This window comes from Mercenaria mercenaria, chromosome 6 (assembly GCF_021730395.1).
Source record: "Mercenaria mercenaria strain notata chromosome 6, MADL_Memer_1, whole genome shotgun sequence".
NCBI classification, from domain to species: domain Eukaryota; kingdom Metazoa; phylum Mollusca; class Bivalvia; order Venerida; family Veneridae; genus Mercenaria; species Mercenaria mercenaria.
This window is the reverse complement of record NC_069366.1, coordinates 51,800,933-51,828,410: the sequence shown is the minus strand read 5'-3', so window position 1 is coordinate 51,828,410 and position 27,478 is coordinate 51,800,933. Positions and strand designations below refer to the sequence as shown.

Below are 27,478 nucleotides of genomic sequence, written 5' to 3'. Positions count from 1 at the left end.
CTAGGTCAAGTTCAGAAGTAGGTGACATGAGCTCAAAAACTAGGTCACTATGTCAAATAATAGAAAAAAACGACGTCATACTCAGTTCATGTTGGGGCAGGTGAGCGATTCAGGACCATCATGGTCCTCTTGTTTAAAAGAATAAACCAGAAGGCCTAGAGCTTAGATATTTGACCTGTAGCATTGCCTAGTGGACTTCTACAAAAAATTTTCAAACCATGATCCCCTGGGTCAAAATTGACCCTGCCCCAGGGGTCACTTGATTTTACCTAGAGAAAACTTCATAACTTTGCTAAAATAAACCAGAAGGCCTAGATTTTAGATATTTGATATGTAACATTGCCTAGTAGACTTCTACAAACTTTGTTGAAATCATGACCCCCGGGGTAAAATTGGCCCCGCCCCTGGGGTTACTTGATTGTACATCGGAAAATCTTCCAAAAAATTTCTAAAAATCATCAGTTTGACATTTGAAACATGTAGCTCATATTTCTCAGGTGAGCGATCCAGGGTCATCATGACCCTCTTGTTGCAAAGTTTTGTCCCTTTTTATACGCCCGTTTGAAAAACGGGACGTATTATGGGAACGCCCCTGGCGGGCGGGCGGTGTCCACAGACTTTGTCCGGAGCATATCTTCTACATGCATGAAGGGATTTTGATGAAACTTGGCACAGTTGTTCACCATCATGAGACGGAGTGTCGTGCGCAAAAACCAGGTCCCTAGGTCAAAGGTCAAGGTCACACTTAAGAGGTCAAAGGTCAAATTCAAGAATGACTTTGTCAGGAGCATATCTTCTTCATGCATGGAGGGATTTTGATGAAAGTTGGCACAATTGTTCATCATCATGAGACGGAGTGCCATGCGCAAGAACCAGGTCCCTAGGTCTAAGGTCAAGGTCACACTTAGAGGTCAAAGGATACAAGAAAGAAAACTTTGTCCGGAGCATATCTTCTTCATGCGTGGAGGGATTTTGATATAACTTGGCACAAATGTTCACCACCACGAGGTGGAGTGTCTTGCGCAAGAACCAGGTCCCTAGGTCTAAGGTCAAGGTCACACTTAGAGGTCAAAGGATACAAGAATGAAAACCTTGTCCGGAGCATTTCTTCTTCATGCATAGAGGGATTTTGATATAACTTTGCACAAATGTTCACCACCACGAGGTGGAGTGTCATGCGCAAGAACCAGGTCCCTAGGTCAAAGGTCAAGGTCACACTTAGAGGCCAAAGGCCAGATACAAGAATGACTTTGTCTGAAGCATTTCTTCTTCATGCATGGAGGGATTTTGATGTAACTTGGCACAATTATACACCATCATGAGAGGAAGTGTCATGCACAGTTTTCTTTAGAATTACTTCCCTTTGTTGTTACTATAAATAGCTTATATTGTAACTTCTGCATTACTAGTCGTAGGGAAAAATCGAGACCACTTTTCTGTAGTACAACATGCATGCTACATCCAATTTTGAGTTGTATTTTGACCAATCTCTACCTGGTGAAGATTTTTGTGTGGACTTCAATTTTTTTTGGATTTTTTTTTTTTTTTTTTTTTTTTTTTTTTTTTTTTTTTAAGATTAACTTCCCTTAGTTGTTACTATAAATAACTTATATTGTCACTTTTTTATAATTGACCATAGGGAAAAACCAAGACCACTTTTTTGTGGTACAACATAGATGTTACTTTCAAATTTTAGGTGTATTTTAAGGTCTCTCTACCTGGTAAGGAATTTTTTTTGTGGACTTAGGAAAACAAAAGACTTACAATGATTACTAAACAACCACAAAATTAAAATTCATTTGCAATACAGCAGCTAGAGTAAAGAAATTTGCTGTGACGGGCGTATATTGTGACATTCTGGCACTCTTGTTCGACTTGACATTATAACAGGGCATTATTATATTCTGTATATATAGGACACTGTTGAACATATATATGCATCATTGACAGATGTCAGGTCATTGGTTTATGCTGCAGTTAAGATAATTAGTACCCTTCTGGTAGTGGACACAAAAATGCAGCAAATTGCATTGTATTTATCAGAGCTCCCTGTCCAGCGCTTGTTTTAAGTCATTTTCATGAAGATGTCTATCCTCATAATTATGTATTACCAGACTTCTCTTAGCCTGCCCATTTTTACTCCATAGGGAGAGCACATATCTACAGAGGACAGGGTTATGAATAGGACTGCCAGGCAATGCGTTTGTTTTCTGTGACCACTTTGTCAGAGACATTGTGTCTGAAGTCATTTAGTCCTCCACCTCTGATTCATGTGGAGAAGTTGGCAGTTACTTGTGGAGAACAGGTGAGTACTGGTACAGAAACCAGGAACACTGGTTAGGTTAACTGCCCACCATTACATAGTTGAAATACTGTTGGAAAAACTGTGTGAATCCCAAAACAAACTTTTGCAGATGTATGTTATGCATTTCTTGTTTCAGAAACAAAAGTCACAGTCCTGTGCATATGGATACTGAAAATAGTTATCAAAGCTTCTCTGATGATTATGATCAGTGTGCCACAGATGCTTACAAACAGGCAATATCTAAAGTAGGCCGGTCAGCATGCAGGGCTAACCAGTCTTCACAACCAAAGGTAATTGATTGTATACATGGAAACAGTCAGTAAGTAATACAGGTAATTACATAAGGTCATAATGACTGAAAAGTTGATATACAGACACTACACCACACTTACATTTGTTAAATCAGGGAATATTGGCTTCATTGAGACATGTTTGTCATATTTGTTACAAACTAATAAAGATTTTGTTTTAATGCCCCCAGTTGTCAAAGACCTGGCAGGCAAATGGTGTTTGAAGTGCTCATCTGTCCGTCACAGTTTCTTGTGTACTCTACGCCATGTACAGTTTCCATCTAGCTCTTGGTATACATCATCAGCATGAAGTGGTCCTGCACATTTACCATGGACTTTTATGTATGATGTTATTTTAATTATGGCCGGTTTTAGGACTTGGAATTATTACTAATTTATATCAGAACATTGTGTGCTAAACTCATACAGTTTCCATCCATCTGAAATGAAACTTAGTATACATCATCAGATAAGTGGACATGCACTTTTGTGTGCGATATTTATACTGGAGAACGTTTTGGACTTTATTTTTCTGTCAAACATTTTTTGGAGCATTTGTCATCAAACATTTTATGATTTCTATACTGAATTTACTTTCAATGATACAATTTACAGAAATCTTAATTGTTTAGAGAACTGATAAAATTATGATTTTCAGAAAGAAGTTGATCTTCAAGATTTCAGTGTAACAAAATTGATATACTATGAAATAAAAAATAAAGAGGAGACGATGAAAAAAAATTCAACAACTATATATTTTTAAGTCAAAATCCTGTTAAGTTTGAGTTATATACTGATTTTTTACATGTTTTCAGTCTACAAAAAGAACAAGTAATCCAGATGGGCCTGCGCTGATTGCAGAGGAAGAATTTATAGAGAATGACTGGTTAATTGATGATCTTAAACCCACAAAACAGAAAAAGGTTGATGTAAACGGATATCTCTCAACTGGAAATATCCGAAAACGCAGTCGATCAGGTTCACTAAGTCCTTTACCTTACACGGAAAGACTCAAAAGAGATTCTCACAGTAGTCAGAAGAAACGGATAAAAATTGTTGACTCAGACTCGGAGAGTGAATCCAGTGTAGGTCAAGAACTAGGTAGTAATGAAAATCCTAGATTGACAGATATTACAAATACTGTTAGTGATGATGAATTAGAGAACACTGTGATAGGAAATAATGATGTTGATGTTTTATTTAATGATTATGATTCAGATGTGGAAAAAGTTTCTCCAAAACAGCAGGTCAGTGCAACAATACGTGCTAATAATAATTTTTTCGTTAAGAAAAATTCTCAAAAACAACTGAAATTGACAGATTTTGGTGGTTCTATCACTACAGCAACCACCAGAACACATTTAAATGATAGAATAGGTACACAATATGAGCAAAATAGTGCAATAATTATAAACCAGTCTATGGGAGAATCTAATAGTGCTAAAAACAGGGAGAAACCATTAAATAATGTAATTAGAGTAAAAGTGAATGTTGAAGGCGTTTTATTACTGATCCCTGTGGTTGACAACGATGGAACAAAAACATTTTCCTGGCTAGCTGAGGAAGCTGCCACAAGATACTATAAAATGCGAGGAGTGAAATTGAAACTAACGCTTGGCAAAGATGGAGCTCATTTTTCACCTGATGACCTGGTTAATCTTTTACTAGTGGATAATGATTTGGTAAGTTGCATGAATTAATCATTTAAATTATGGTTTGGTTGTGATTTGTTAATCTTATTATTTAAACAGAATTTCTTCTTTTTTTGATATCCACATGACTGGTTATTTATTTGTTACACAACATAATTTACATAATTGCTTTAAGGCTTTGGCAAGATTTTCAGAAATTAGATTACAGTCAAACCTGTCCATAAAGACCACCTTTGAGAGAGCGAAAATGTGGTCTTTATTGGGAGATGGTCTTTATTCCACAGGTTAAAATACACTGTAAATGTTAAAATGGGAAACAAAACATGTGGTCTTTAGAGCCAGGTGGTCTTTAACACAGGTTTGACCGTATACAGAAATATTTGTTGTTGATTTTATACACACAAGAAAGGAGTTTAAATGAAAATTGTTTTATTTCTTGGCACAATTGTATATTCTACAAGTAAATATTTCTCTGTTCCATTGTACAGCTACATATATATAGTACTAGTAAAAAGGTAATAATTAGCTATTGAATTTATAAAGATTTATGAATGTTTGAACAAAAGATTATATTCCTAAATTTTGTTTGTTCCATTTAATTCTCTCTTTTCAGTTCCTTGACCTTGTTAAATAAAATGCTTAACCAAATGGATATACATTAAAATACTCCACACAGGTAGATTCATATTTTATATATAAAATTCACTTCATGATTTTAGATTTATTCACAACTGTCTTGAAAATGTATTTGTTATGTTTCAGGTAGAAAGTTTTGTTGACAGTAAAGATGAACAACCGCCTATGGTTGAAAGTTACAAAAATGCCTGCAGTACCCTTAAAACAGGTATTTGCATTGCTCTTGATCTTTATTTCAGCTTGGAAGTAAGCCATCGGGATACAGATCTGTTGTAACTCGTGAGATTGAATTAATATTTAATACACATTCTGCTGTTGAAAGGTTACTGTAAAAACAGAAATTTTCGTGAGGGTTTAATTTTCGCTGTATTCGCAAGGCCCTACATCTCGCAAAAATTAATCCTCGCAGAATTATTCATTAGTATTTTCTAATTCAAGTTTGATATTATTTTTACAATTTCGCAAATATTAAATCTCGTGAACATACTCAAAATTTCAAATTAGCGAAATTTTGACCCAGCAAAAATCTGTGCTTTTACAGTACTTAATATGTTTCACAATTTGTTTGAAACATTGTTTTTGCCTTTGTCGTCTGTCATTTAGCTTGTGTACACGTCTTCTCAAAAACCATTTGGCCAGATCCAATTGAAGGAGTGATTGGTATTAAGAATAGTGGTGCATATCATCAGCACTTCTGCTAGGTGGATCATTAGCTTGACTACAATGTTTTGATAGATAATATGAAAAATGTTGCTATTAGATTAAAAATTGTAACAAATTTGCTGATATGTGACAAAATTCAGTATAATATCATAAAATTAGTATGTTATTTACAGATCTCCATACTCTAAATATCTCAAAAATAAGCACACAGACCTATTCATTTTACTTGACAGCTAAGTGAGGGTATTTGAATTTACAACTGTCTGATGTTTCTTTAAAATCGTTTTGTAGAAGTGTTTCTTATGCAGATATGCCATCAAATTGATGTATTCCCCGTAGACTCCCGTTACGAAAACTTTCTTGGAACCCAGATTTTTATATTAGTCTGACAGAAAATCAAGCACACAATTCTTCCTATTTTACTGACTGAATTTTTATAATGTAAAATGACACTTTGGAAATTCTGGGTTAAATCAAATTCTATATTGTAGACAAAGTTTTACCTAAACTGCACCACTACCTTAACCTAATCTTTTACTGCCTGAATTGAGATTTAATTCATTTAATGAATTACATTGACTACATTTAGATGTAATTGATTTGATACACTACTTAAATTTTTATTTGAGGTTATCAAATTTAGATAAAAATATGTAAAAGTCGAACTAAAAATATTTTCAGTATGCTACAAGAATGTGTCAATGTTACTACAGTCTTGTGAGGTATCAGGCAAGCTGTGTTTGGGAGACCTTGCACTGAGGCCTACAAGATTTCAGCCTGTAGTAAGGGCTATACAGCATCAGACATGTCTCAGGGAACTGGATTTGAAAGGTAAGAGAATGAGGAGTGCTTAGAAAATGTAAGTAAAAAAAAAATCAAATTAGATGTTTTGTTTGGTTTTATGTAATGTTGACACAATTTAGGCAAAGACAACAGGACATTGAGGCCTCCTGGCATTACTTGACTCTGGTGGGCACCTTGGTAGAACCACAGATCTTTGGCCAACAGAGTGAATATATTTTTTAATTAAAGGAATTGCAGATATCATTGTTTTAACTTTACAGTGGTCATGGACAAGTGATTAAAGGTAGGCGGAATTAGTTAGTCACTCAGCAACTGAGGGCTGACTACATTTTGTAGCTGGCCTGACATGCTATCAGTTTTATAGACGACATGAATTTTACCAATTTCTTGTGTAGGAAAGGATGTATTTAGAGCTGATCGTTTTTTGGAATGATTATTAAATTCTATGACATAGAACTTCTTCTGTTTTCTTTTTCTCCTGGTACGGAAGAGTCATAAATAAAGTTGCTTGTGTAGTGCCAGATTGGTGTCTAGCTGTCCTCAGTCTTTATGTCTTCATAACATTAAAATATTTCCTGATACAAGCTTGTTACCATTGACTTATGCATAATTTCTAGAGTAGGAAAAGATGTGAGAAAACAATTATTCAAGAAATTATGAAACATCCGATGATTGGTTATTTCTAGGTAACAGAATATGTGATACAGGACTAGAGAATCTGTGTAAAGTGTTAAATACTGTACCAAATCTTGTCTACCTCGGACTGGCGTGTAATGATTTGACTGTAGAAGGTCTCAGGTCCCTATGTGCTGCTGTTTCAGCGGAAAATAATAAAACACTGCAGGTAATATATCGGTTGACAACAATTCTGATTTATGATCTTTTAGTAAGGCTCCTACATTTACACGCTTAAATGAGTCTGTGTTGTGTTTGACTGGTAAACGTTTACAAAATTTCTACCCAGTGAAACGAAACGATCACCCTTCCAAACATCAAAGTCTTTCTGTGCTCATAAAACTGAACGAAGCAAGTGTTTTCTACCTGTTATAAGATGTCTCTTTTTGTACACACGTTTTGAAAAAAAACGGGACGTTTTATGATGGTGCATGCATCTGTCTGTCCGTCTGTCATAATTCATGTCCGGAGCACTGTTATAACCATTAAAGGTATTGACTTTAAACTTGGCATATAGGTAGATGGCGATTAGACGATATGCAGAGCCCTTGAACGGGTGCTGTAGGTCAAAGATCAAGGTCACAAATTGAGCTAAAAGGTCAAAACTGTCCATCATATTTTGTGTCCGGAGCATATCTAAATAAACACGCAAGGTATTGACTTCAAACTTGGCTTTTTTGGTAAACAAGAAGTCACCATTTTTGCGCACTTGTTCAATAAATGTAAATTACGTTATCAGGAAATAACTGTACCATGATACAGTGCTAAATTTGATTCGATTAAAATAGATTGTTCCATCTTGCAATGGAATTGCATCAAACAGTGCCAAATGTAGTGCGGAAGCATAAAAAAAAAACTGCCTGAACATGCAAAAATGTTATGGTAAATACTTTGAAATTGATGTATTTTCCTGTTTATTTTGAGAAAATAATGCATTTATGATTGTTGGCCCCTCTTATAGAAGGGAATATACCTGCCAGAGTTATGACTGAAGACATTATTGATTGCCCTTTAAATAGTATCATTTCTTGTTGGAAAGGTTGTGTAAATGTTTATAAAATTTTGTAAATGCGGAGCCTTATTTTTTAATTTTAAGATTTTAAATTCACATTAGCACAAAATAGACTTTGTTTTCATTGAATCACCTTGTCATCCTCGAGGGCATTGTTGCAGAAGTTGGTGAGAGCAGAATTAAACCTGCAGTCTGTTGCTAGAGACAGAGACAAATAGAGAGATTGATTGTTTGAATTCCAGAAAAAGCATTCCAAAGCATATTAAAGTAACACAAGTTATAGAAGTAAGATTTTTTTTTTTTTAATGTTAAACTGTCTTACAGGTAACCATTTCTGTCATTTTTCAAGTTTTTGTACAATTACATGATTTTTATTTACAGAATTTGACGACGTTAGATCTCGGTCACAACCCACTATATGATGGATGTCTAGTCTGTTTGGCCTCACTGATACGAGGACTACCTCAGCTGACAAGACTGTCAGTGTCATCGTGTAAACTTTCTGTGAAGTTCTTCCAGAATGATCGACTACAGCTTACTGAAGCTTTACATAGTAAGTTACTGTTGTAGATAGTATGAATTTACCCTGCTTGTTATCTTGAATGCTTTCATATTCAACAGACCATTCAGCTGGCCTGCAAATGCTCAGCGGATTTACCCAGATGCTTGACTGTGCCCAAAGTAAACGCAGGAAGGATATCTGAGATATTCTTCTACCAAAGCAGAAAGAACATTTTGGATATTCCTCCACGGCAATATGGACATTTTAGATATTTTTCCACCAAGGCAAGTGGGACATTTTAGATATTCATCGTCCAATGCAAGAGGGACATCTGGGATATTCCTCCAACAAAGCAGGAGGGCATCTGGTATATTCCTCAGCCAAAGCAGGAGGGACATCTGGGATATTCCTCTACCAAGGCAGGAGAGACATCTGAGATATTCCTCTATCAAAGCAGGAGGGACATCTGAGATATTCCTCTACCAAAGCAGGAGGGACATCTGAGATATTCCTCTATCAAAGCAGGAGGGACATCTGAGATATTCCTCTATCAAAGCAGGAGGGACATCTGAGATATTCCTCTATCAAAGCAGGAGGGACATCTGAGATATTCCTCCCCCAAAACAGGAGAGACATCTGAGATATTCCTCTACCAAAGCAGGAGGACATCTGAGATATTCCTCTATCAAAGCAGGAGGGACATCTGAGATCTTCCTCTATCAAAGCAGGAGGGACATCTGAGATCTTCCTCTATCAAAGCAGGAGGGACATCTGAGATCTTCCTCTATCAAAGCAGGAGGGACATCTGAGATATTCCTCTATCAAAGCAGGAGGGACATCTGAGATCTTCCTCTATCAAAGCAGGAGGCACATCTGAGATATTCCTCTATCAAAGCAGGAGGGACATCTGAGATATTCCTCTACCAAAGCAGGAGAGACATCTGGGACATTCCTCTATGAAGGCAGGAGGGACATCTGGGATATTCCTCTACCAAGGCAGGAGGGACATCTGGGATATTACTCCACCAGTGCAGGAGGGACATCTGGGATATTCCTCCACCAAAGCAGGAGGGACATCTGGGACATTCCTCTATGAAGGCAGGAGGGACATCTGGGATATTCCTCCATCAAAGCAGGAGGGACATCTGGGATATTCCTCCACCAAGGCAGGAGGGACATCTGGGATATTCCTCTACCAAGGCAGGAGGGACATCTGGGATATTACTCCACCAGTGCAGGAGGGACATCTGGGATATTCCTCCACCAGTGCAGGAGGGACATCTGGGATATTCCTCTACCAAGGCAGGAGGGACATCTGGGATATTACTCCACCAGTGCAGGAGGGACATCTGGGATATTACTCTGCCAAGGCAGGAGGGACATCAGGGATATTCCTCCACCAGTGCAGGAGGGACATTTAGGATATTCTTCCACCACTGACACCTGAAAGTTGCTATAAGATTGATTTGCCAACGTCAAAAATTTAAAACACTGTTTTCCCACTGTCAGATTTTGAGGGGTACATGATTATTTTCGCCAAAGTTTTCATACTATTTAGATTTCGTTATGTTACTTCAGGTTCCAGTTTACAACATTTTGATGTCTCATATAACCAGTTAGGATGTGTTGGTGTAGAGCTGTTCCTGAAATGTCAGAACCCAACACAGATACTCTCCCTGGATTTGACCTCAACCATCTCAGACCATAGGTCATCCCAGGTGTACAGACATATCTACAATTTTGCTTCACAGGTAGGTAATACATTGTGACCTCAGGTATGTGATACAGTGCCACCTCAAATACATTGTACAGTGCAGCCTCAGGTACGTTATACTGTGCCACCCCGGGTAAGTGGTACATTGCCAGCTCAGGTATGTGATATGGTGCCACCTTGAGTATATAACATTTTTTATTTGACTGATATTTGTTGTACCAAGGTAGTTGCTCTGGAGAGGTTATATTCCAAGTTGGTAACATTTAGCCTTAGACCTAACTGTTAAAATTTATTTTCCACAAACTGTTAAACTTTAGATTTCTGCAGGAGCCACCTTAGTGCTGAGTTTTATTAAACAGTTTTAAGAAGACTAGGACAGAGAAAATTTTGTTACATTTTGAAATCGAATCCTGAACGTTGATGAAAACGCAGACAGTTTATACATGAAAAAGTGGAATATGGTTTATGTTTTCTAAATGCAGGCTGTCTAGCGTCCCTAAAATTCCTACTTTTTCCTATTTTTTTTTTCAATTTGGCTAAAATTCCTATTTCTTTTTAAAAAATCAAAGGAAATTCCTAAAAAGGCCCTATTTTTTCACAAAAATTCCTAATTTTTTAACTTTTTTGCAATTATCAAAAAGAGAAAATGTTTTAAATGTTGTTTAAAAGTTCTTCTAATTCAGAAAAAAACCGTTTAGCACAGTTCAAAGCAGTTTACCAGTGGTAGACGTCTTTTCTGTAAATAAAGCACTATTTGTGAGTTACTTTTATGTCAATCACATAAAGGTAAGCACATTACATGGTCTTTAAAGTCCATATTTTAATTTGAAAATTCCTAAATTTAGCCCTAAAATTTCCTTAAAATTGTACCAAATTCCTAATTTTAGCCCTATTTTTTTTGTACAAATTGCCCTAAAATTAGCCCTAATTTTTGGTCAGGGTATGCTAGACAGCCTGTAAATGGTTAGCTACTTCAGAACCTGCTGATGGAACTGATTATCTGAAACCGAGTAGTTATATTATCATACTCTGCTCAACTGAATTCTTACCAGAAATAATATAATTGTATATAGCAAGCTTGTATGATAATTATATTTGAACAGGATGGCTGTACATTACAAGACATGAAGCTATGTCAGTGTAACCTTGGTACAGAAGATGTTGATTTTCTTGTAAGGTGAGATCATTCAGTCTGCTATTTATGTTGTTATGTGCCAACACGAAGGTCTAGATCATGTAGGAGAGACTTTGCAGTCCAGCTATAAAATTACTTGAAATTACTAACTTGCCCCACACCATAGAGGTTTGAAACCTTGCTTGGTATTCAGAATTCTTAGGCCAGCATTTTTTAATTTTCTGGTTTACGGGAGCGCCGACCCTGCTTTTTGACAAAACAAAATAAAAATAAGTCATTTTCAGTATTTTTATTTTCATTTTACCCGCCGACCGTCAATAATTGCTGCTGCCAAAAATAAAAGTTTAACTGTATGGTAGAGGTTTTTAATCTAGATCAGTAGACGCATGAAAAATGGCGGCCTACATGAATGTACATTGTGTGAAATTAAATAGGAAAAATATACAAGTTTACAGACAATAATCTTTGGAATAAGTTGGCAGAGATAACAAGTATTGTAAACAAATTGGATCTGAGTAGAAAATACAACATCTAAAGCTCGACATTAGGAGTAATCACCTACGAAAAAAGACCTTCACCTGTCAACTCTGTCCAGATGTTGAAAAATCTGGCGTATCACATGTACGAGATTTGTTGTCTGTATATTATAATTGGACAACGATCAAATTCAGGTGGGACTGTCAGAAAAATACCACAATTCATAAAAAAGGAAAGAAACCAAAGAAATGGCAAGACGGAAGAGCAAAAGTGAGTCAACTTGCTAAACACATTTTTTAGCTCATCTGATTTTTTGAAAAAAAATGATGACAGATGAGTTAATGTCATCACTTGAGTGGTTGTCGGCGTCGGCGTTGCCTGGTTAAGTTTTATGTTTAGGTCAGCTTTTCTCCAAAACTATCAAAGCTATTGCTTTGAAACTTGGAATACTTTTTCACCATCATAAGCTGACCCTGTATAGCAAGAAACATAACTCCATCTTGCTTTTTGCAAGATTTATGGCCCCATTTGTACTTTGAAAATATCAGATTTCTTGGTTAAGTTTTATGTTTAGGTCAACTTTTCTCCTAAACTATCAAAGCTTTTGCTTTGAAACTTGGAATACTTGTTCACCATCATAAGCAGACCCTGTACATCAAGAAACATAACTCCATCTTGCTTTTTGCAAGAATTATTGCCCCTTTTGGACTTAGAAAATCAGTTTTCTTGGTTAAGTTTTATGTTTAGGTCAGCTTTTATCCTAAACTATCAAAGCTATTCCTTTAAAACTTGCAACACTTGTTCACCATCATAAGCTGACCCTGTACAGCAAGAAACATAACTCCATCCTGCTTTTTGCAAGATTTATGGCCCCTTTTGGACTTAGATAATATCAGATTTCTTGGTTAAGTTTTATGTTTAGGTCAACTTTTTCTCTTAAACTATCAAAGCTATTGCTTTAAAACTTGCAACTCTTGTTCACCATCATAAGCTGACCCTGTACAACAAGCGACATAACTCCATCCTGCTTTTTGCAATAATTATTGCCCCTTTTGGACTTAGAAAAATCATTTTCTTGGTTGAATATTATGTTTAAGTCAACTTTTCTCATAAACTATCAAAGCTATTGCTTTAAAACTTGCAACAGTTTTTCACCATCATAAGTGGACACTGTACATCAAGAAACATAACTCTGTCCTGCTTTTTGCAAGAGTGATGGCCCTTTTTAGACTTAGAAAATCATGGGTAGGACAATATTTCTATTAATAGTATTATACAAAAAAAATCAGATGAGCGTCAGCACCCGCAAGGCGGTGCTCTTGTTTTTACTTTGAAGTCTTGAGGGGTAGAGAAGAAAAAAAATAACTAATGTCACAATTTTCAGTAGTTCTGTTCTATATAAAGTGCAATTTCAATGTAAAATGACACATGTACCTGCAATTGCTTGACAATGATAAATGTAATAAAAGATTCAAACTAGTCAAAATAATTGGACAGTCTGAGTGGAACTAATGGCCATATGAAAAAGATTCTCTCAATATTTCCTAGAACTGCGTAAAATTAGTTTGACTAAAGTTCTAGCCAGCTACTGTAACTCAAAAGATAATTATCAGACATGAAACTCCCAGCAATATTCTCATGTTCACTTAAGTATATCGATAAAATCTGTAAGAAGACCTTTTGAAAGTAAGTATGGGATGAACATTCAGACACTATATGCCACATGTGCTTTTGACACTGAGGAACACATAATGACATATCAAGTAATAAATGTTTTTTTCGGACTCATAACTTAATAATTCCAAGTCCCATCTCAGTGAAGGGAAACTGGCTGATTCAGACCATGGCTGATTCGGCCCAGGCTTATTCGGACCAAATATTTTGGCTGATTCGGACCAAATTCTTTGAACAAAAGTACAAAATAACCATATATTTTGGCTGATTTGGACCACAAGCTTTGATTTAAGAGTCAATAAGGACCAGGATATATTTTGAATTTTTCAGCAATGTTCAGGAAATAGTCTTGATTATAGGGATTTAACTTGAAGTAAGGACATTTATATGATAAAATATACACCGTACAAGCAGGTAAGACGTTTTGACAAGCTAAAATGCATCAGTTATGCATTTAAATAAGCATTGTAATAATTCTTTGCATCAGAAATTAAACTTAATACTCACAAATGTTATTTTTACTCATGATATTAGTGTCAGGAACAATTTGGGCCAAATAAGTCAAGTGAATTTGGGCCGAATCAGCCATGGTCCGAGTCAGCCTGTATTCCAGTGAAGAGTCTTATAAATCTCAGATAATGTTGTTTGAACATCAGTCGAGTGGTTGTTATTTTGTACACATTTTAACAGAATCAAAATTCAGATTGTTTTGGCTTGTCGTACAATATAGGTGGCACTGATAGTCGGTAAAATATAAAACAATATTCAAGCCACTGAAACTTTACCAAAGCAATTTAATTTTAAAGTCAGTGTGCATAATATTTATCAGTTCATAGCTTTTCATTTCTAGTATGACAGTGCCTGTCTTTTAAGACTGCATCTCCAGCGAAGTAATATGCATGTATGCAGGATGCAGACCTAAAGTAGTCATTGTATATCCCCATTTTAATAGCAGTTTTTATTCATGTTTATATAATAAACATTATGCAGTATTCTTATGATATGACAATGTCAACTGTGGTATATGTATATTTTATTATGAAAAATGTTTCCATATGTCTATTTTTACTACAAAATAGATGCATACAAAAACACAAATAGTGGTAGAAAACAACAGTATACTGAGATGATGAGATATAAACCAGTTCAGAATAGTTCATTAATGAGCGTGTATGCAATTTAAACTTGCAAGCTTGTTTTCTGTGGTTTACAAAAAATAAAAAAATTGTATCCTTTTGGACGTTTTATTTTTATTTATTTGGTCGACTGCTCAAAATTGGGACTTTTATTGTACCCCCCGACAACAAAGTTGTAAGGGGGGGTATACTGGTTTCAGGTTGTCTGTCTGTCTGTCTGTCTGTCTGTCTGTCTGTCTGTCCGTCTGGTCGTCTGTCCGTAGACGCAATCTTGTGCGCACCATCTCTCCTTATCCCCTTGACAGAATTTAATGAAACTTCACACAAATGATCAGTACCAACAGTAGTTGTGCATGGGGCATGTTAGGTTCTTTTAGAAAAAAAATTTGCAGAGTTATGGGACTTTGTTTTTTTGTTACTATACTATATACATAGACACAATCTTGTGCGCACCATCTCTCCTCATCCCTTTGACACAATTTAATGAAACTTCACACAAGTGATCAGTAACAACAGTAGTTGTGCATGGGGCATGTTAGGTTCTTTTAGAAAAAAAATTGGCAGAGTTATGGAACTTTGTTTTTTTGTTACTATACTATATACATAGACAGAATCTTGTGCGCACCATCTCTCCTCATCCCCTTGACACAATTTAATGAAACTTCACACAAGTGATCAGTACCAACAGTAGTTGTGCATGGGGCATGTTAGGTTCTTTTAGAAAAAAAATTGGCAGAGTTATGGGACTTTGTTTTTTTGTTACTATACTATATACATAGACACAATCTTGTGCGCACCATCTCTCCTCATCCCCTTGACACAATTTAATGAACTTCACACAAGTGATCAGTAACAACAGTAGTTGTGCATGGGGCATGTTAGGTTTTTTCAGAAAAAAAATTTGCAGAGTTATGGGACTTTGTTTTTTTGTTACTATACTGTATACATAGACACAATCTTGTACGCACCTTCTCTCTTCATCCACTTGACACAATTTAATGAAACTTCACACAAGTGATCAGTAACAACAGTAGTTGTGCATGGGGCATGTTAGGTTCTTTCAGCCACAAAAATTGCAGAGTTATGGGACTTTGTTTCTTGTTAACATACTATGTACATACAGTCTGCATATGCAATCTTGTGCGTGCCTGATCTACCAAACCCTTACACACAATTTAATGAAACTTCACACAAGTGATCAGTACCAACCCTAGTTGTGCATGGTGCATGTTACATTCTTTTAGATAAATATTCTGCATAGTTATGGGACTTTGTTTTTTGTTACTATACTGTAGATTCTATTAAAAGTTGACAAAAAGAGATTTTTTGAAATTTTAAGCTAAGCATTCATGTTTAATTAAGGCAGTGATATTTATGGTTTGTTTTGGCTTGGGTATATTGCAGGTTACCAGCTGTTACCAAGCATTTACAGAAACTGGACTTATCTGAGAACCCAAAATTGGCCAATCACATTTTACAGCAACTTTTCCAGTCATCGGCTTGTGACACCTCCAATCTGGAAGAGATTGTAGCCAATGACTGTGGCATTCAGTCACCATTATCTGTAGAATTTCTGGATGCATTGACAGAGAAACTATCTGCCAGTGTACCGATAAGACTGCTGGAATTTACCTGCTTTAAACTGGAGAAACTTGACATTGAAAGTTTGACTCAGGTTTGGAAAGACAGATTTGAGGAGTTCGGGACAGTAACCTGCAATGAATATCGCGTTAAATTGTCAGTGTCTGATAGATGATAGTGGAAGTCCTTCCTGTTGGCTCAGTAGGCAAAGCGCAACACAACCAGTCAAGAGATCTCGAGGTGGTTTCTGAGTGAGACGAATGTTCTGCCGGATGATTGACATTATGTCTTAAAGTCATTTATCCCCCATCTCTGATTTTTAGCTCGACTATACGAAGTATAAGGAGAGCTATCCTACTCGCCCCGGCGTCGGCGTCTTTCCGCGTCCCCACCTTGGTTAAAGTTTTGGTGCACTTTCTCTTTTTTCAACTTATCTCTGTAATTACTTGATGGATTTGATTCAAACTTCCTCATCATCATCCACAGGTTAATTTCAGGTTAAAGTTTTGATGCACTGTCACTCTATCTCTGTTATTACTGAATGGATTTGATTCAAACTTAAAATAGTTGTTTAGCATCATCACCCACATCATATGGCACAAGGTGCATAACTCTGGCACCATTTTTTCATGAATTATTCCCCCTTTTTACTTAGAATTTCAGGTTAAAGTTTTGGTGCACTTTCACTCTACCTCTGTTATTACTGAATCGATTTGATTCAGATTAAAAATAGTTGTTCAGCATCATCACCCACCTCATATGACACAAGATGCATAACTCTGGCACAATTTTTCATGAATTATTCCCCTTTTTACTTAGAATTTCAGGTTAAAGTTTTATGCACTTTCACTCTATCTCTGTTATTACTGAATGGATCTGATTCAAACTTAAACAATTGTTCAACATCATTACCCTTATCATATGACACAAGGTGCATAACTCTGGGACCAATTTTTCATGAATTATTTCCCCTTTTTACTTAGAATTTTAGGTTAAAGTTTTGATGCACTTTCACTCTGTCTCTGTTATTACTGAATGGATTTGATTTCAACATCATCACTCACACCATGACGCAAGGCGCATAACCCTGGCACCAATTTTTCATTAATTATTCCCCCTTTTTAGCTCACCTGTCACAAAGTGACAAGGTGAGCTTTTGTGATCGCGCAGCATCCGTCGTCTGTGCGTCCCTCCGTCCGTAAACTTTTGCTTGTGACCACTCTAGAGGTCACATTTTTCATGGGGTCTTTATGACAATTGGTTAGAATGTTCACCTTGATGATATCTAGGTCAAGTTCGAAACTGGATCACGTGCCGTCAAAAACTAGGTCAGTAGGTGTAAAAATAGAAAAAAAATGGGACCTCTCTAGAGGCCACATTTTTCACAAGATCTTCATGAAAATTGGTCAGAATGTTCAACTTGATGATATCTAGGTCAAGTTCGAAACTGGGTCATGTGCCGTCAAAAACTAGGTCAGTAGGTCAAATAATAGAAAAACCTTGTGACCTCTCTAGAGGTCATATTTTTCATGATATCTGTATGAAAGTTGGTCTGGATGTTCACCTTGATGATATCTAGGTCAAGTTTGAAACTGGGTCACGTGCGGTCAAAAACTAGGTCAGTAGGTCTAAAAATAGAAAAACCTTGTGACCTCTCTAGAGGCCATACTTTTGAATGGATCTTCATGAAAATTGGTCTATGTTCACCTTGATGATATCTAGATCAGGTTCGAAACTGGGACATGTGCAGTCAATAACTAGGTCAGTAGGTCAAATAATAAAATTAACCTTGTGACCTCTCTAGAGGCTGTATTTTTCATGGGATCTGTATGAATATTGGTCTGAATGTTCATCTTGATGATATCTAGGTCAGGTTCGAAACTGGGTCAACTGTGGTCAAAATCTAGGTAAGTAGGTCTAAAAATAGAAAAACCTAGTGACCTCTCTAGAGGCCATACTTTCAAATGGATCTTCATGAAAATTGTTCAGAATGTTCACCTTGATGATATCTAGGTCATGTTCGAAACTGGGTCACATGCAGTTAATAACTAGGTCAGTAGGTCAAATAATAAAAAAACCTTGTGACCTCTCTAGAGGCCATATTTTTCATGGGATCTGTATGAAAGTTGGTCTGATAGTTTAAATTGATGATATCTAGTTCAAGTTTGAAACTGGGTCAACTGCGGTCAAAAACTAGGTCAGTAGGTCTAAAAATAGAAAATCCTTGCGACCTCTCTAGAGGCCATACTTTCAAATGGATCTTCATAAAATTGGTCAGAATGTTCACCTTGATGATATCTAGGTCAAGTTCGAAACTGGGTCACGTGCGGTCAATAACTAGATCAGTAGATCAAATAATAAAAAAACCTTGTGACCTCTCTAGAGGCCATATTTTTCAATGGATCTTCATGAAAATTGGTCAGAATTTTTATCTTGATGATATCTAGGTCAGGTTCAAAACTGGGTCACATGAGCTCAAAAACTAGGTCACTGTGTCAAATAATAGAAAAAACAACGTCATACTCAGTTCAAAACTGGGTCATGTGGGAACAGGTGAGCGATTCAGGACCATCATGGTCCTCTTGTTACTTAGAATTTTGGCACCAATATTTAATGAATTATGCCCCTTTTTGCTTAGGATATACTTATATAGTGTTTTGATACATTTTATCTTTACCTCTCTTATTACTTTAAGTTGATATTTTTAACATAGACTCAGGCTATTGTGCAATATCTTCATCCACAATTGGAGTCATTAAACACTCCAGTGACAGCTCTAGTTTCCTCAGATGTGCCCAGTTTCACTATCCAGCATCGAAATAGTCGAGTGCGCTGTCTCCTGTGACAGCTCTTGTTTATGGGGAAGTTGCCATGACTTATGGAGAACTGGTCAGTAATGGTACAAAGTCTGGGATCAGTGGTTAGTTTAACTGACCACCATTTAGTTACTGAAAACCCGTTAAGAAGGCATAATGGTACTAGGCAACTAGATATGCTAGTTAAAGGATTTAGTAAAAGACATTTTACTAAATTTTGTTGCAATATACCAGATTGTACATATCACTTTTATACAGTCATTTTAAAAAGACATATGATAAATGGAATGGTGTCTTGTGTCTGTCAGCATTTTCTATTTCCAAATTTTAAATCAAAGTAAGTATGCTAGCTACTGCTTACATCTTCACAGGATTACCTAGTAATAGTACATGAAGATCCCTATTATTTTGAATGTCAGCGGCTGAAAGGTCAATGTCATAAGGACCCAACTTAATTTCTGTTTTTTCTCTTTAGATTCCGTTTACAGTTTAATGTAATAGAACATGTATCTTTATGGTTTGTGTAGGTATATACATTTATATCTTTGCAGAAATTATGTTTTTGAAACAATTCCCGATTATTTGAAATTTGTCTTCTGTCACATTCAAGTATAGTTACATATCAGTGTAAAATAAAAATTATATGTTCAGCTCTTTGAAACAGCGAAAAACCAATCTAATTTTGCTGTTATATACCAGTATTTCTTTGGAAAACATAAAATGAATTATGATTTATCATGATAGTTGTTCTTCTTTCAGTTTTGCATGAAATTGTAAATAATATCAATTGTAAAAATACTGTTACAGCATACTGTGTTAACTTCAAGATTGACATTGCTTCACAGTAAAAAGTAACATTTATATATTAAAGTTGCTTGTGGTTTTTAGCTCACCGGTCACAAAGTGACAAGGTGAGCTTTTGTGATCACGCGTCGTCCGGGCGTGCGTGCGTGCGTAAACTTTTGCTTGTGACCACTCTAGAGGTCACATTTTTCATGGGATCTTTATGAAAATTGGTCAGAATGTTCACCTTGATGATATCTAGGTCAAATTCGAAACTGGGTCACGTGCGGTCAAAAACTAGGTCAGTAGGTCTAAAAATAGAAAAACCTTGTGACATCTCTAGAGGCCATATATTTCACAAGATCTTCATGAAAATTGGTCAGAATGTTCACCTTGATGATATTTTTAGGTCAAGTTTGAAACTGGGTCACGTGCCATCAAAAACTAGGTCAGTAGGTCAAATAATAGAAAAACCTTGTGACCTCTCTAAAGGCCATAATTTTCATGGGATCTGTATGAAAGTTGGTCTGAATGTTCATCTTGATGATATCTAGGTCAGGTTCGAAGCTGGGTCACATGCGGTCAAAAACTAGGTCAGTAGGTCTAAAAATAGAAAAACCTTGTGACCTCTCTAGAGGCCATACTTGTGAATGGATCTTCATGAAAATTGGTCAGAATGTTCACCTTGGTGATATTTAGGTCAAGTTCGAAAGTGGGTCACATGTCATCAAAAAGTAGGTCAGTAGGTCAAATAATGAAAAAACCTTGTGACCTCTCTAGAGGCCATATTTTTCATAGGATCTGCATGTCATAATGTTCAACTTGATGATATCTAGATTAAGTTTGAAACTGGGTCACGTGCGGTCCAAAACTAGGTCATTAGGTCAAATAATAGAAAAACCTTGTGACCTATCTAGAGATCATATTTTTCATGGGATCTGCATGAAAATTGGTCAGAATGTTCATCTTGATGATATCTAGGTCAAGTTCAAAACTGGGTCACGTGTTGTCAAAAACTAGGTAACTAGGTCAAATAATAGAAAAGCCTTGTGACCTCTGTAGAGGCCATATTTTTCATGGGATCTGCATGAAAATTGATCAGAATGTTCACCTTGATGATATCTAGGTCAAGTTCAAAACTGGGTCACATGTGGTCAAAAACTAGGTCAGTAGGTCAAATAATAGAAAAACCTTGTGACCATTCTAGAGGCCATATTTTTCATGGGATCTGTATGAAAGTTGGTCTGAATGTTCATCTTGATGATATCTAGGTCAAGTTTGAAACCGGGTCAGCTGCGTTCAAAAACTAGGTCACTAGGTCTAAACATAGATAAACCTTTTGTGAGAATGTTCACTTTGATGATATCTAGGTCAAGTTCAAAACTGGGTCACGTGCAGTCAAAAAGTAGGTCAGTAGGTCTAAAAATAGAAAAACCTTGTGACCTCTCTGGAGGCCATATTTTTCATGAGATCTTCATGAAAATTTGTGAGAATGTTCACCTTGATGATATCTAGGTCAAGTACAAAACTGGGTCATATGCCTTCAAAAACTAGGTCATTGTGTCAAATAATAGAAATACCTTGTGACCTTTCTAGAGGCCATATTTTTCAATGGATCTTCATGAAAATTGGCCAGAATAAACGACGTCATACTCAGTTCATGTGGGGACAGGTGAGCGATTCAGGACCATCATGGTCCTCATGTCAGAAATGTAACTCCCATTCTGTTACCAAATTAGAAATTATATTCATGAAAGTTATGAATTAATGCATTGCATTATCTTTCTTTTGATTTTACATTTACATTAAAGGTATCATGACATTTTTTCCTATTCTTGGGTTTTCTCTGACAATTAATTAAGAAGCAAAAAGACTCATTACATAAGGTTAGAAGATTAAGAAGCAAAAAGACTCATTACTTAGGATTTGAAGATTAAGAAGCAAAAAGACTCATTACATAGGATTTGAAGATTAAGAAGCAAAAAGACTCATTACATAGGGTTTAAAGATTAAGAAGCAAAAAGACTCATTACATAGGATTTGAAGATTAAGAAGTAAAAAGACTCATTACATAGGGTTTGAAGATTAAGAAGTAAAAAGACTCATTACATAGGGTTTGAAGATTAAGAAGCAAAAAGACTCATTACATAGGGTTTGAAGATTAAGAAGCAAAAAGACTTTTGTAATTATCCTCCTTGAATATGAAATTATTTAGGAAGCTGAGTATTTCTTTTCTGTCAGTATAATTTCTAGTTTTACATTTGATAGATGTTGGGACATTTCAACAATCTGAAGGAAAATGCAAGTGTTTAAATTGTGTCTAGCTTCTGAATTCATTTATTGTTTTTCCAATTTGTTTTTGTAAGGCAATCAAAGTAGCCAAAGGGAGATAATAAATATTTTGCACTCCTACATTTCTATTGAATTTAGCTAAATACATAGCTGTTAATGCAAGGTTTAATCACTAAAATACAATAGATCATGTAATTTATATTGTTCCTTAGCCAAAGTAAGTTTATCTAACACTGTCATCGATCGTTTTATTTTTCAAAAATTGGGGGTCATCTGCCTATATAAATCCTACCTACACCTTTATACTTTAGATAGAATTATTCTGTTTTGGTTGAGCAACTTGAATAAGAAAATCAAATTTTAAAAGCACCACCTGTATAAACCCAATTTGTATTAGGTGCTGAGTGAACACAGATAAGTGTAAACCAACAAATTGTTGCTTAATCAAAATCTGATTAATCACCTTTAATGTCATAGATATGTGATTTAAGCTCTGACATTTGTTATATTCAATTGCACCTTATTATTTAAAATAACAATGAATAAATTATATGAAAGGTAAAATGCTTTTTTTTTTAAAGCTATATTTTGCCACATATTCCTTACATTAGACACATATATATTAATATGTCATTCTTGTATTTATTGGCACTTATTAACTTTTTGAGTCGAACAAGAGCAAAAAAAAATACGCTAGTAATACAAGAAATATTTAGGAACTGCATCTGAGACTTTAAGCAGAGTTCGGGTAATATGCCAGCTTTCTCACGTTTTAATATAACCCTCGACTTATCAGCGAAGTCGACTAATGGTTGAAAATTTACAGGTACGAATGAAGTCGTCTCAAAACTTGATATTTAAAAGTATCTAGTACACACCTGTTATGATACCAGTTTTATTGAGTGAACAACGCAACAATATTTCAAACAGAAATGTATTTGAAAATGTTTGGAGAATTTAGTAATTTTTTGTAGCAAGCTCTTTGTAAAAAAAAAATGGGGCAGTGAATAGTGAGCCCGTGTGACAGGCAGTAATAAACCGTTTTGTTTGTTCCAAATGGTATTGGCTATGGAGTATAGGAAAGAATTACTTTTATTTTCGGACGGACGAAGTGAGGGAGAAATTAAAGAGGCAATTTACGTGAAATTAAGTATCCTCGTAGGTCAGGTTATTTCGGCATCTTTCTGAAATAGCACATTTTTTTTTTGTAACCAGAGAACGGTGAAATCGTATATGTAAAATACCAGTCCACTGCCTTAAGGCATTATCATAAGGTAACCAGGTGAAATTCTGTTTTGAAGGAACTTTGAAAATAGATATCTTCGTAATGTTCAACAGTAGGATTATTGTCTAATTACTAAGGTAAAGTAGTTGTCAACTGAAAAAATATACTTGCCAAAATCACAATAGCAATGATACACTGAAATTTGATTTTCTATCGCGCTGTTAAAAGTGGTGACTGCAGTAATACTTCCGTAATGGGAATGTATAATACATTGTATATTAATTACTTATGAACGCACACTTAAAACTATGTACAATTTCAAATACCAAAACGTAAGAAAAACCGATCGTTTTGTGTGATTCTTAAAACATCATTAACTTTTTTATAAAGAAAATCCATGTTATTCAAACAAACTGTTTCATGCATAATTATTGCAACGCCATATATAGACTTTTGTTTCAACAAGAAAAATCCAAATAAACCTTGAACTAACCCTTTACTTTGATGAAATTATCAGAAATAGCATAATAAATACTGAAATTAGTTTAGTAAGTTGTAAATTGAAAAACGTTAGTTGATTTAATAAACTCGGCTTGAAAATGACATCGTGCCTTAATTAAGGATCTATATTCTACTGGTTGCGATAAATATCATGACGTAGTGTTTAGAGAATCGGTAGTTCTGCAGAACCGTTTCCAGTTCTCTAGACAGTTCTTCAACAGAACCCGTACCGGTTCTCTATCAACTTTTCTTAATCAAAAGAATTGAAGTTCTTCAATTAACTGCCATACATATCTGCCTTTGTCTTCTAACATATCTACAACTTCCTCAGCCATTTTGTGCTGTTTCGCATTCTCAATCTCGAACGACGAAATCTGTTCCATTGTCATTGATAAATACTCTCCCCAGCGGCGCACGAGTAACTCCGCGGTATACTGTATCAAAGTATTCATTTCCCTTTCTATCTCAGCACATCGGTTTGCTGTTCTCCATTCGTTTCCGCTCACTGATTTGCAAATCGTAGCTTCTTCAGTTTTAGTTTTGCGTTTTTCTCTGCCTCTGTTTGCTTGTTTCCTAAGGCAAGTTCTCGGGCTAGGAGTACTTTCGTTGTTAAGTTTGTCATCTTTAAAAACATTAGATGCCGCAGTCCTGTGGGTATATGACCCCTTTTTGTAAGCTCTCGTGACCACCCTGCCACTTTTCTTTACAGAATCTCGATTTTCTGTTTTGTTGTCTGCATGTGGCGTCGAAGTCAAGGACGTTCCAGACGGTCCAGGCAATTCATCAACGAATTTCACTTTCCTGATAATCGATGTTTTAGTTTTAGATTGTTCATCGTTAGAATCTCTCTTTGTATCTTGGTTTTCGTCTTTCGATTGGTCGGTCATTATATCTAAAGAAGTCATGTTTATCATTCGCTGAAATACTTGCTGTATGGAATCAGCGTTCAGTGAAAGTATGTCATCTTCAAGGTGGGAGTTGTCGTCTGAAGAGACATCTAGTTCTTGCGAGCTAAAATATAAACAGTACGACTTTTACAATATCATTAAAGTGATATTTAAAAAAAAAGATCAATGAATACGAAAAAAAATCATTAAGTTTTCATAGTAAAATTTAGTGTGTAAACATCACTGGAAGTAAAAGTTTAAAATGCCGAAATTACCTAGGCCAGGGATAGCCAAATTCGGAGCTCAATATGTAAAGATCTAGCCAAAAATTAACAAAGAGACTTGTATTTAGAGACTTCAGATATCGTCAAGGTCAAAAGTCTAAACAACAAACTACCCGATTTGGAGGTGTTTATCGTAAAGAAATTGTGGCTAGAATGCACTTTACTGGTAAGCACTTCTTGCTAGGATTGTAAAAGGCAGGGTGTGCTCGATACAATAATTTAAATAAATTGTAACAAAAATCATTAAAGAAAAAAGAAAAATCGGGGTGTGGGGCGGTAGCCCCCATAAGAATAAATGTGGAGTATTTATTGAATGTGCGTACCGGTAAAATGCAGGTGTCCCGAAATTGTAAATATTAGAGTGATGTACGCTTACTTACTTGTCTATAAGCTCTTTGTAATCTTTTGAAGTATACACGTGGTCGGTGTGGATTTTGTGTAACAGTTCTGTAGCAGGAAACAACGAAGCTATTTCTGTTTTAGTGAATTCTTCAAACCCCAACTCGGCTTTTTTCGATGGACTGTCTTTCACACTGTTATTCACCACTCGCATTTTGATAATCTTTAGTATTTAGTCTTTGAAAAATCGGGTTTTGCGCAGTTTATGTTGAGACAAAACAAATAAGACGAAACTGACGTCAGATGAACGTTATCTTAACGCATTTACGTACATCTGGCGCCGCATTTAAACTAGCCACTTCAGTATCAGGACAATTTGATTTGTAGCATATAAGGGGGACTGGGACTAGTTGGAACAATGGGCATGTAGGAACATTAGAAATATTGGTTTACCCCCAACTGATGCACATCACGTTTAAAAAGATACCACAGAAACACTTTGAATGTTGGTAATGCGTTTAATTAAATACTATTCGTGTAAAATATGACTTCTATTGACATGTGCAACAATTATCTTGTTCCATCTAGCACCGGTCCCTCCGCTGTTTTGAGAGTAGCCTAGCTGTAGTTCTAGTTGATGCAAAATATTTTAGTAATCTTAACTCAAAAAGCATAATCCTTGTCGCTTAGTGGGGGGGGGGGGGGGGGGGGGGGGGGGGGGGTAGGCCCCTTTGTGAACATCATTCATTTCTGTTAAAATTGTCGGCTCGCTTTGTTCGCAAAACTACTTTCTATCTGTAGTAGGCCCCTATTTGTAATTGCTGAAATGGAGTGACCAACTTGAAATGTTATCAGTTTGGTCAAATTGCATATTTTGTGGAATATTTACAAATAGGTCTATAAAAGATGACATTTTATCAAATACAAAATGTATATTAAATTAAAACTCTATCAAATGTGCGTCAAATTGCACCATTTAAAAGTAGGCCTAGATCTATATTAACTTGCTAGAGGCATTTTCTGCACCCCATCCCTAGAAATGCCCACTCTCCCCATAAAAAGAATGAAATCCTGGGGGATCCGTCTCGAAGAGCCACTTTCTTTTCAGAGTAAGAACATTTTTATCATATTTTATCATAGTCGTTTTCACCGTTTCCACAAAATGTTGGAAGGAGTAAAACAAGACCATAGGCGTTGGTTGCAGCATGGGGTCGGAGGGCCGCCCCCTACAACTTTGAGGGTGTGGATAGGAACAGCATCATATGTTTTTGATTGCACCATTATTCCGAAGAAGCATGCATCCGAGCCCCTGGCCTCAATTCTAGAAGCCCTTGCTACGCCTCTGAAAGCCAGTTTTGAGAAGTGCACTTAAAATATGTAGAGCGGGTGTGGGTATTTCCGAACAGTTAAGCAATAATGTTGAATGTTCGGAAATACCCACTTATATTGCCATTTAAAAACAACTTGTTTATAGAGTGATTCCAGCTGATTTAGTGTGTATAATTCCGAACTATATAAGTATACAGATATTGTCAGTATAGTGTATTGAAGATATTACCTATTGGACGTGTATTTCCGAACAGAGGGGGTAATTCCGAACAACAGTGGGGCTAATACCAAACAGTTCCAACTTCTTAAAAACAGAACGTTTGTTTGTTTACAATGATAAACAGAGACATTCTTTACGGTATTACTTGCATTTTTAACAAAGAAACTTCATAAAACAAAACATATAACTGGAATTTACAGAGCATCTGTATCTAAACCTAAATTTGCAGAAGCACAGCACAACATCTGTGGCAACTTTCTACATGATTAATGTCCGAAAACTGAATATGGTATTAACACCCTTATACATGATGCAGTGTGCAGTGTTAAAAATGTCTTAGAATCTGTGTTTAAATCAACAGTATTTGCATTCAAACGGAAGTTCGTCTGTATAGCCCAGTAATTCATCTACCACACATTTAGGGTGAAATCTGCATCCACAATTGGTGCATGTAGGATTTTTCACATGCATAGCAGTAACGTGGACCTTGTCGTGCAGGGTTGTCTTGGCATCCAAAATCTGCTTGCAACTCTTGTCAAGCTCATG

General features: G+C 36.0%; 2 protein-coding genes across 2 annotated transcripts in view; one reads left to right on the top strand and one right to left on the bottom strand.

Annotated features, from left to right (window-relative positions):
• The window catches only part of LOC123550495 (tonsoku-like protein), a 48,604-nt gene extending 26,927 nt beyond the window's left edge, over positions 1 to 21,677 (top strand). Inside the window, exons 17-25 of the mRNA XM_053545885.1 lie at positions 2,442 to 2,595; positions 3,411 to 4,277; positions 5,010 to 5,091; positions 6,228 to 6,377; positions 7,037 to 7,194; positions 8,419 to 8,590; positions 10,118 to 10,290; positions 11,357 to 11,430; positions 16,080 to 21,677. Of these exons, the coding sequence (XP_053401860.1) occupies positions 2,442 to 2,595; positions 3,411 to 4,277; positions 5,010 to 5,091; positions 6,228 to 6,377; positions 7,037 to 7,194; positions 8,419 to 8,590; positions 10,118 to 10,290; positions 11,357 to 11,430; positions 16,080 to 16,431 (2,182 nt within the window). The 3' untranslated portion in view covers positions 16,432 to 21,677. The remainder of the gene's footprint in view (positions 1 to 2,441; positions 2,596 to 3,410; positions 4,278 to 5,009; positions 5,092 to 6,227; positions 6,378 to 7,036; positions 7,195 to 8,418; positions 8,591 to 10,117; positions 10,291 to 11,356; positions 11,431 to 16,079) is intronic.
• Positions 21,678 to 23,849: 2,172 nt separating this feature from the next.
• On the bottom strand, positions 23,850 to 25,680 carry LOC123550134 (uncharacterized). The gene is made up of 2 exons (XM_045338573.2): positions 25,425 to 25,680; positions 23,850 to 24,884 (listed from the first exon to the last, which is right to left on the bottom strand). The coding sequence occupies exons 1-2, from the start codon at positions 25,595 to 25,597 to the stop codon at positions 24,128 to 24,130; spliced, it is 930 nt and encodes a 309-aa protein (XP_045194508.2). The 5' UTR covers positions 25,598 to 25,680; the 3' UTR covers positions 23,850 to 24,127.
• Positions 25,681 to 27,478: the final 1,798 nt, after the last annotated feature.

Coding starts and splice junctions, on each gene's coding strand:
- LOC123550134 (XM_045338573.2), bottom strand. CDS start 25,597: ATGCGAGTGGTGAATAACAGTGTGAAAGACAGTCCATCGAAAAAAGCC. Junction 24,885..25,424: donor TACAAAGAGCTTATAGACAA/GTAAGTAAGCGT, acceptor TTTATATTTTAG/CTCGCAAGAACTAGATGTCT.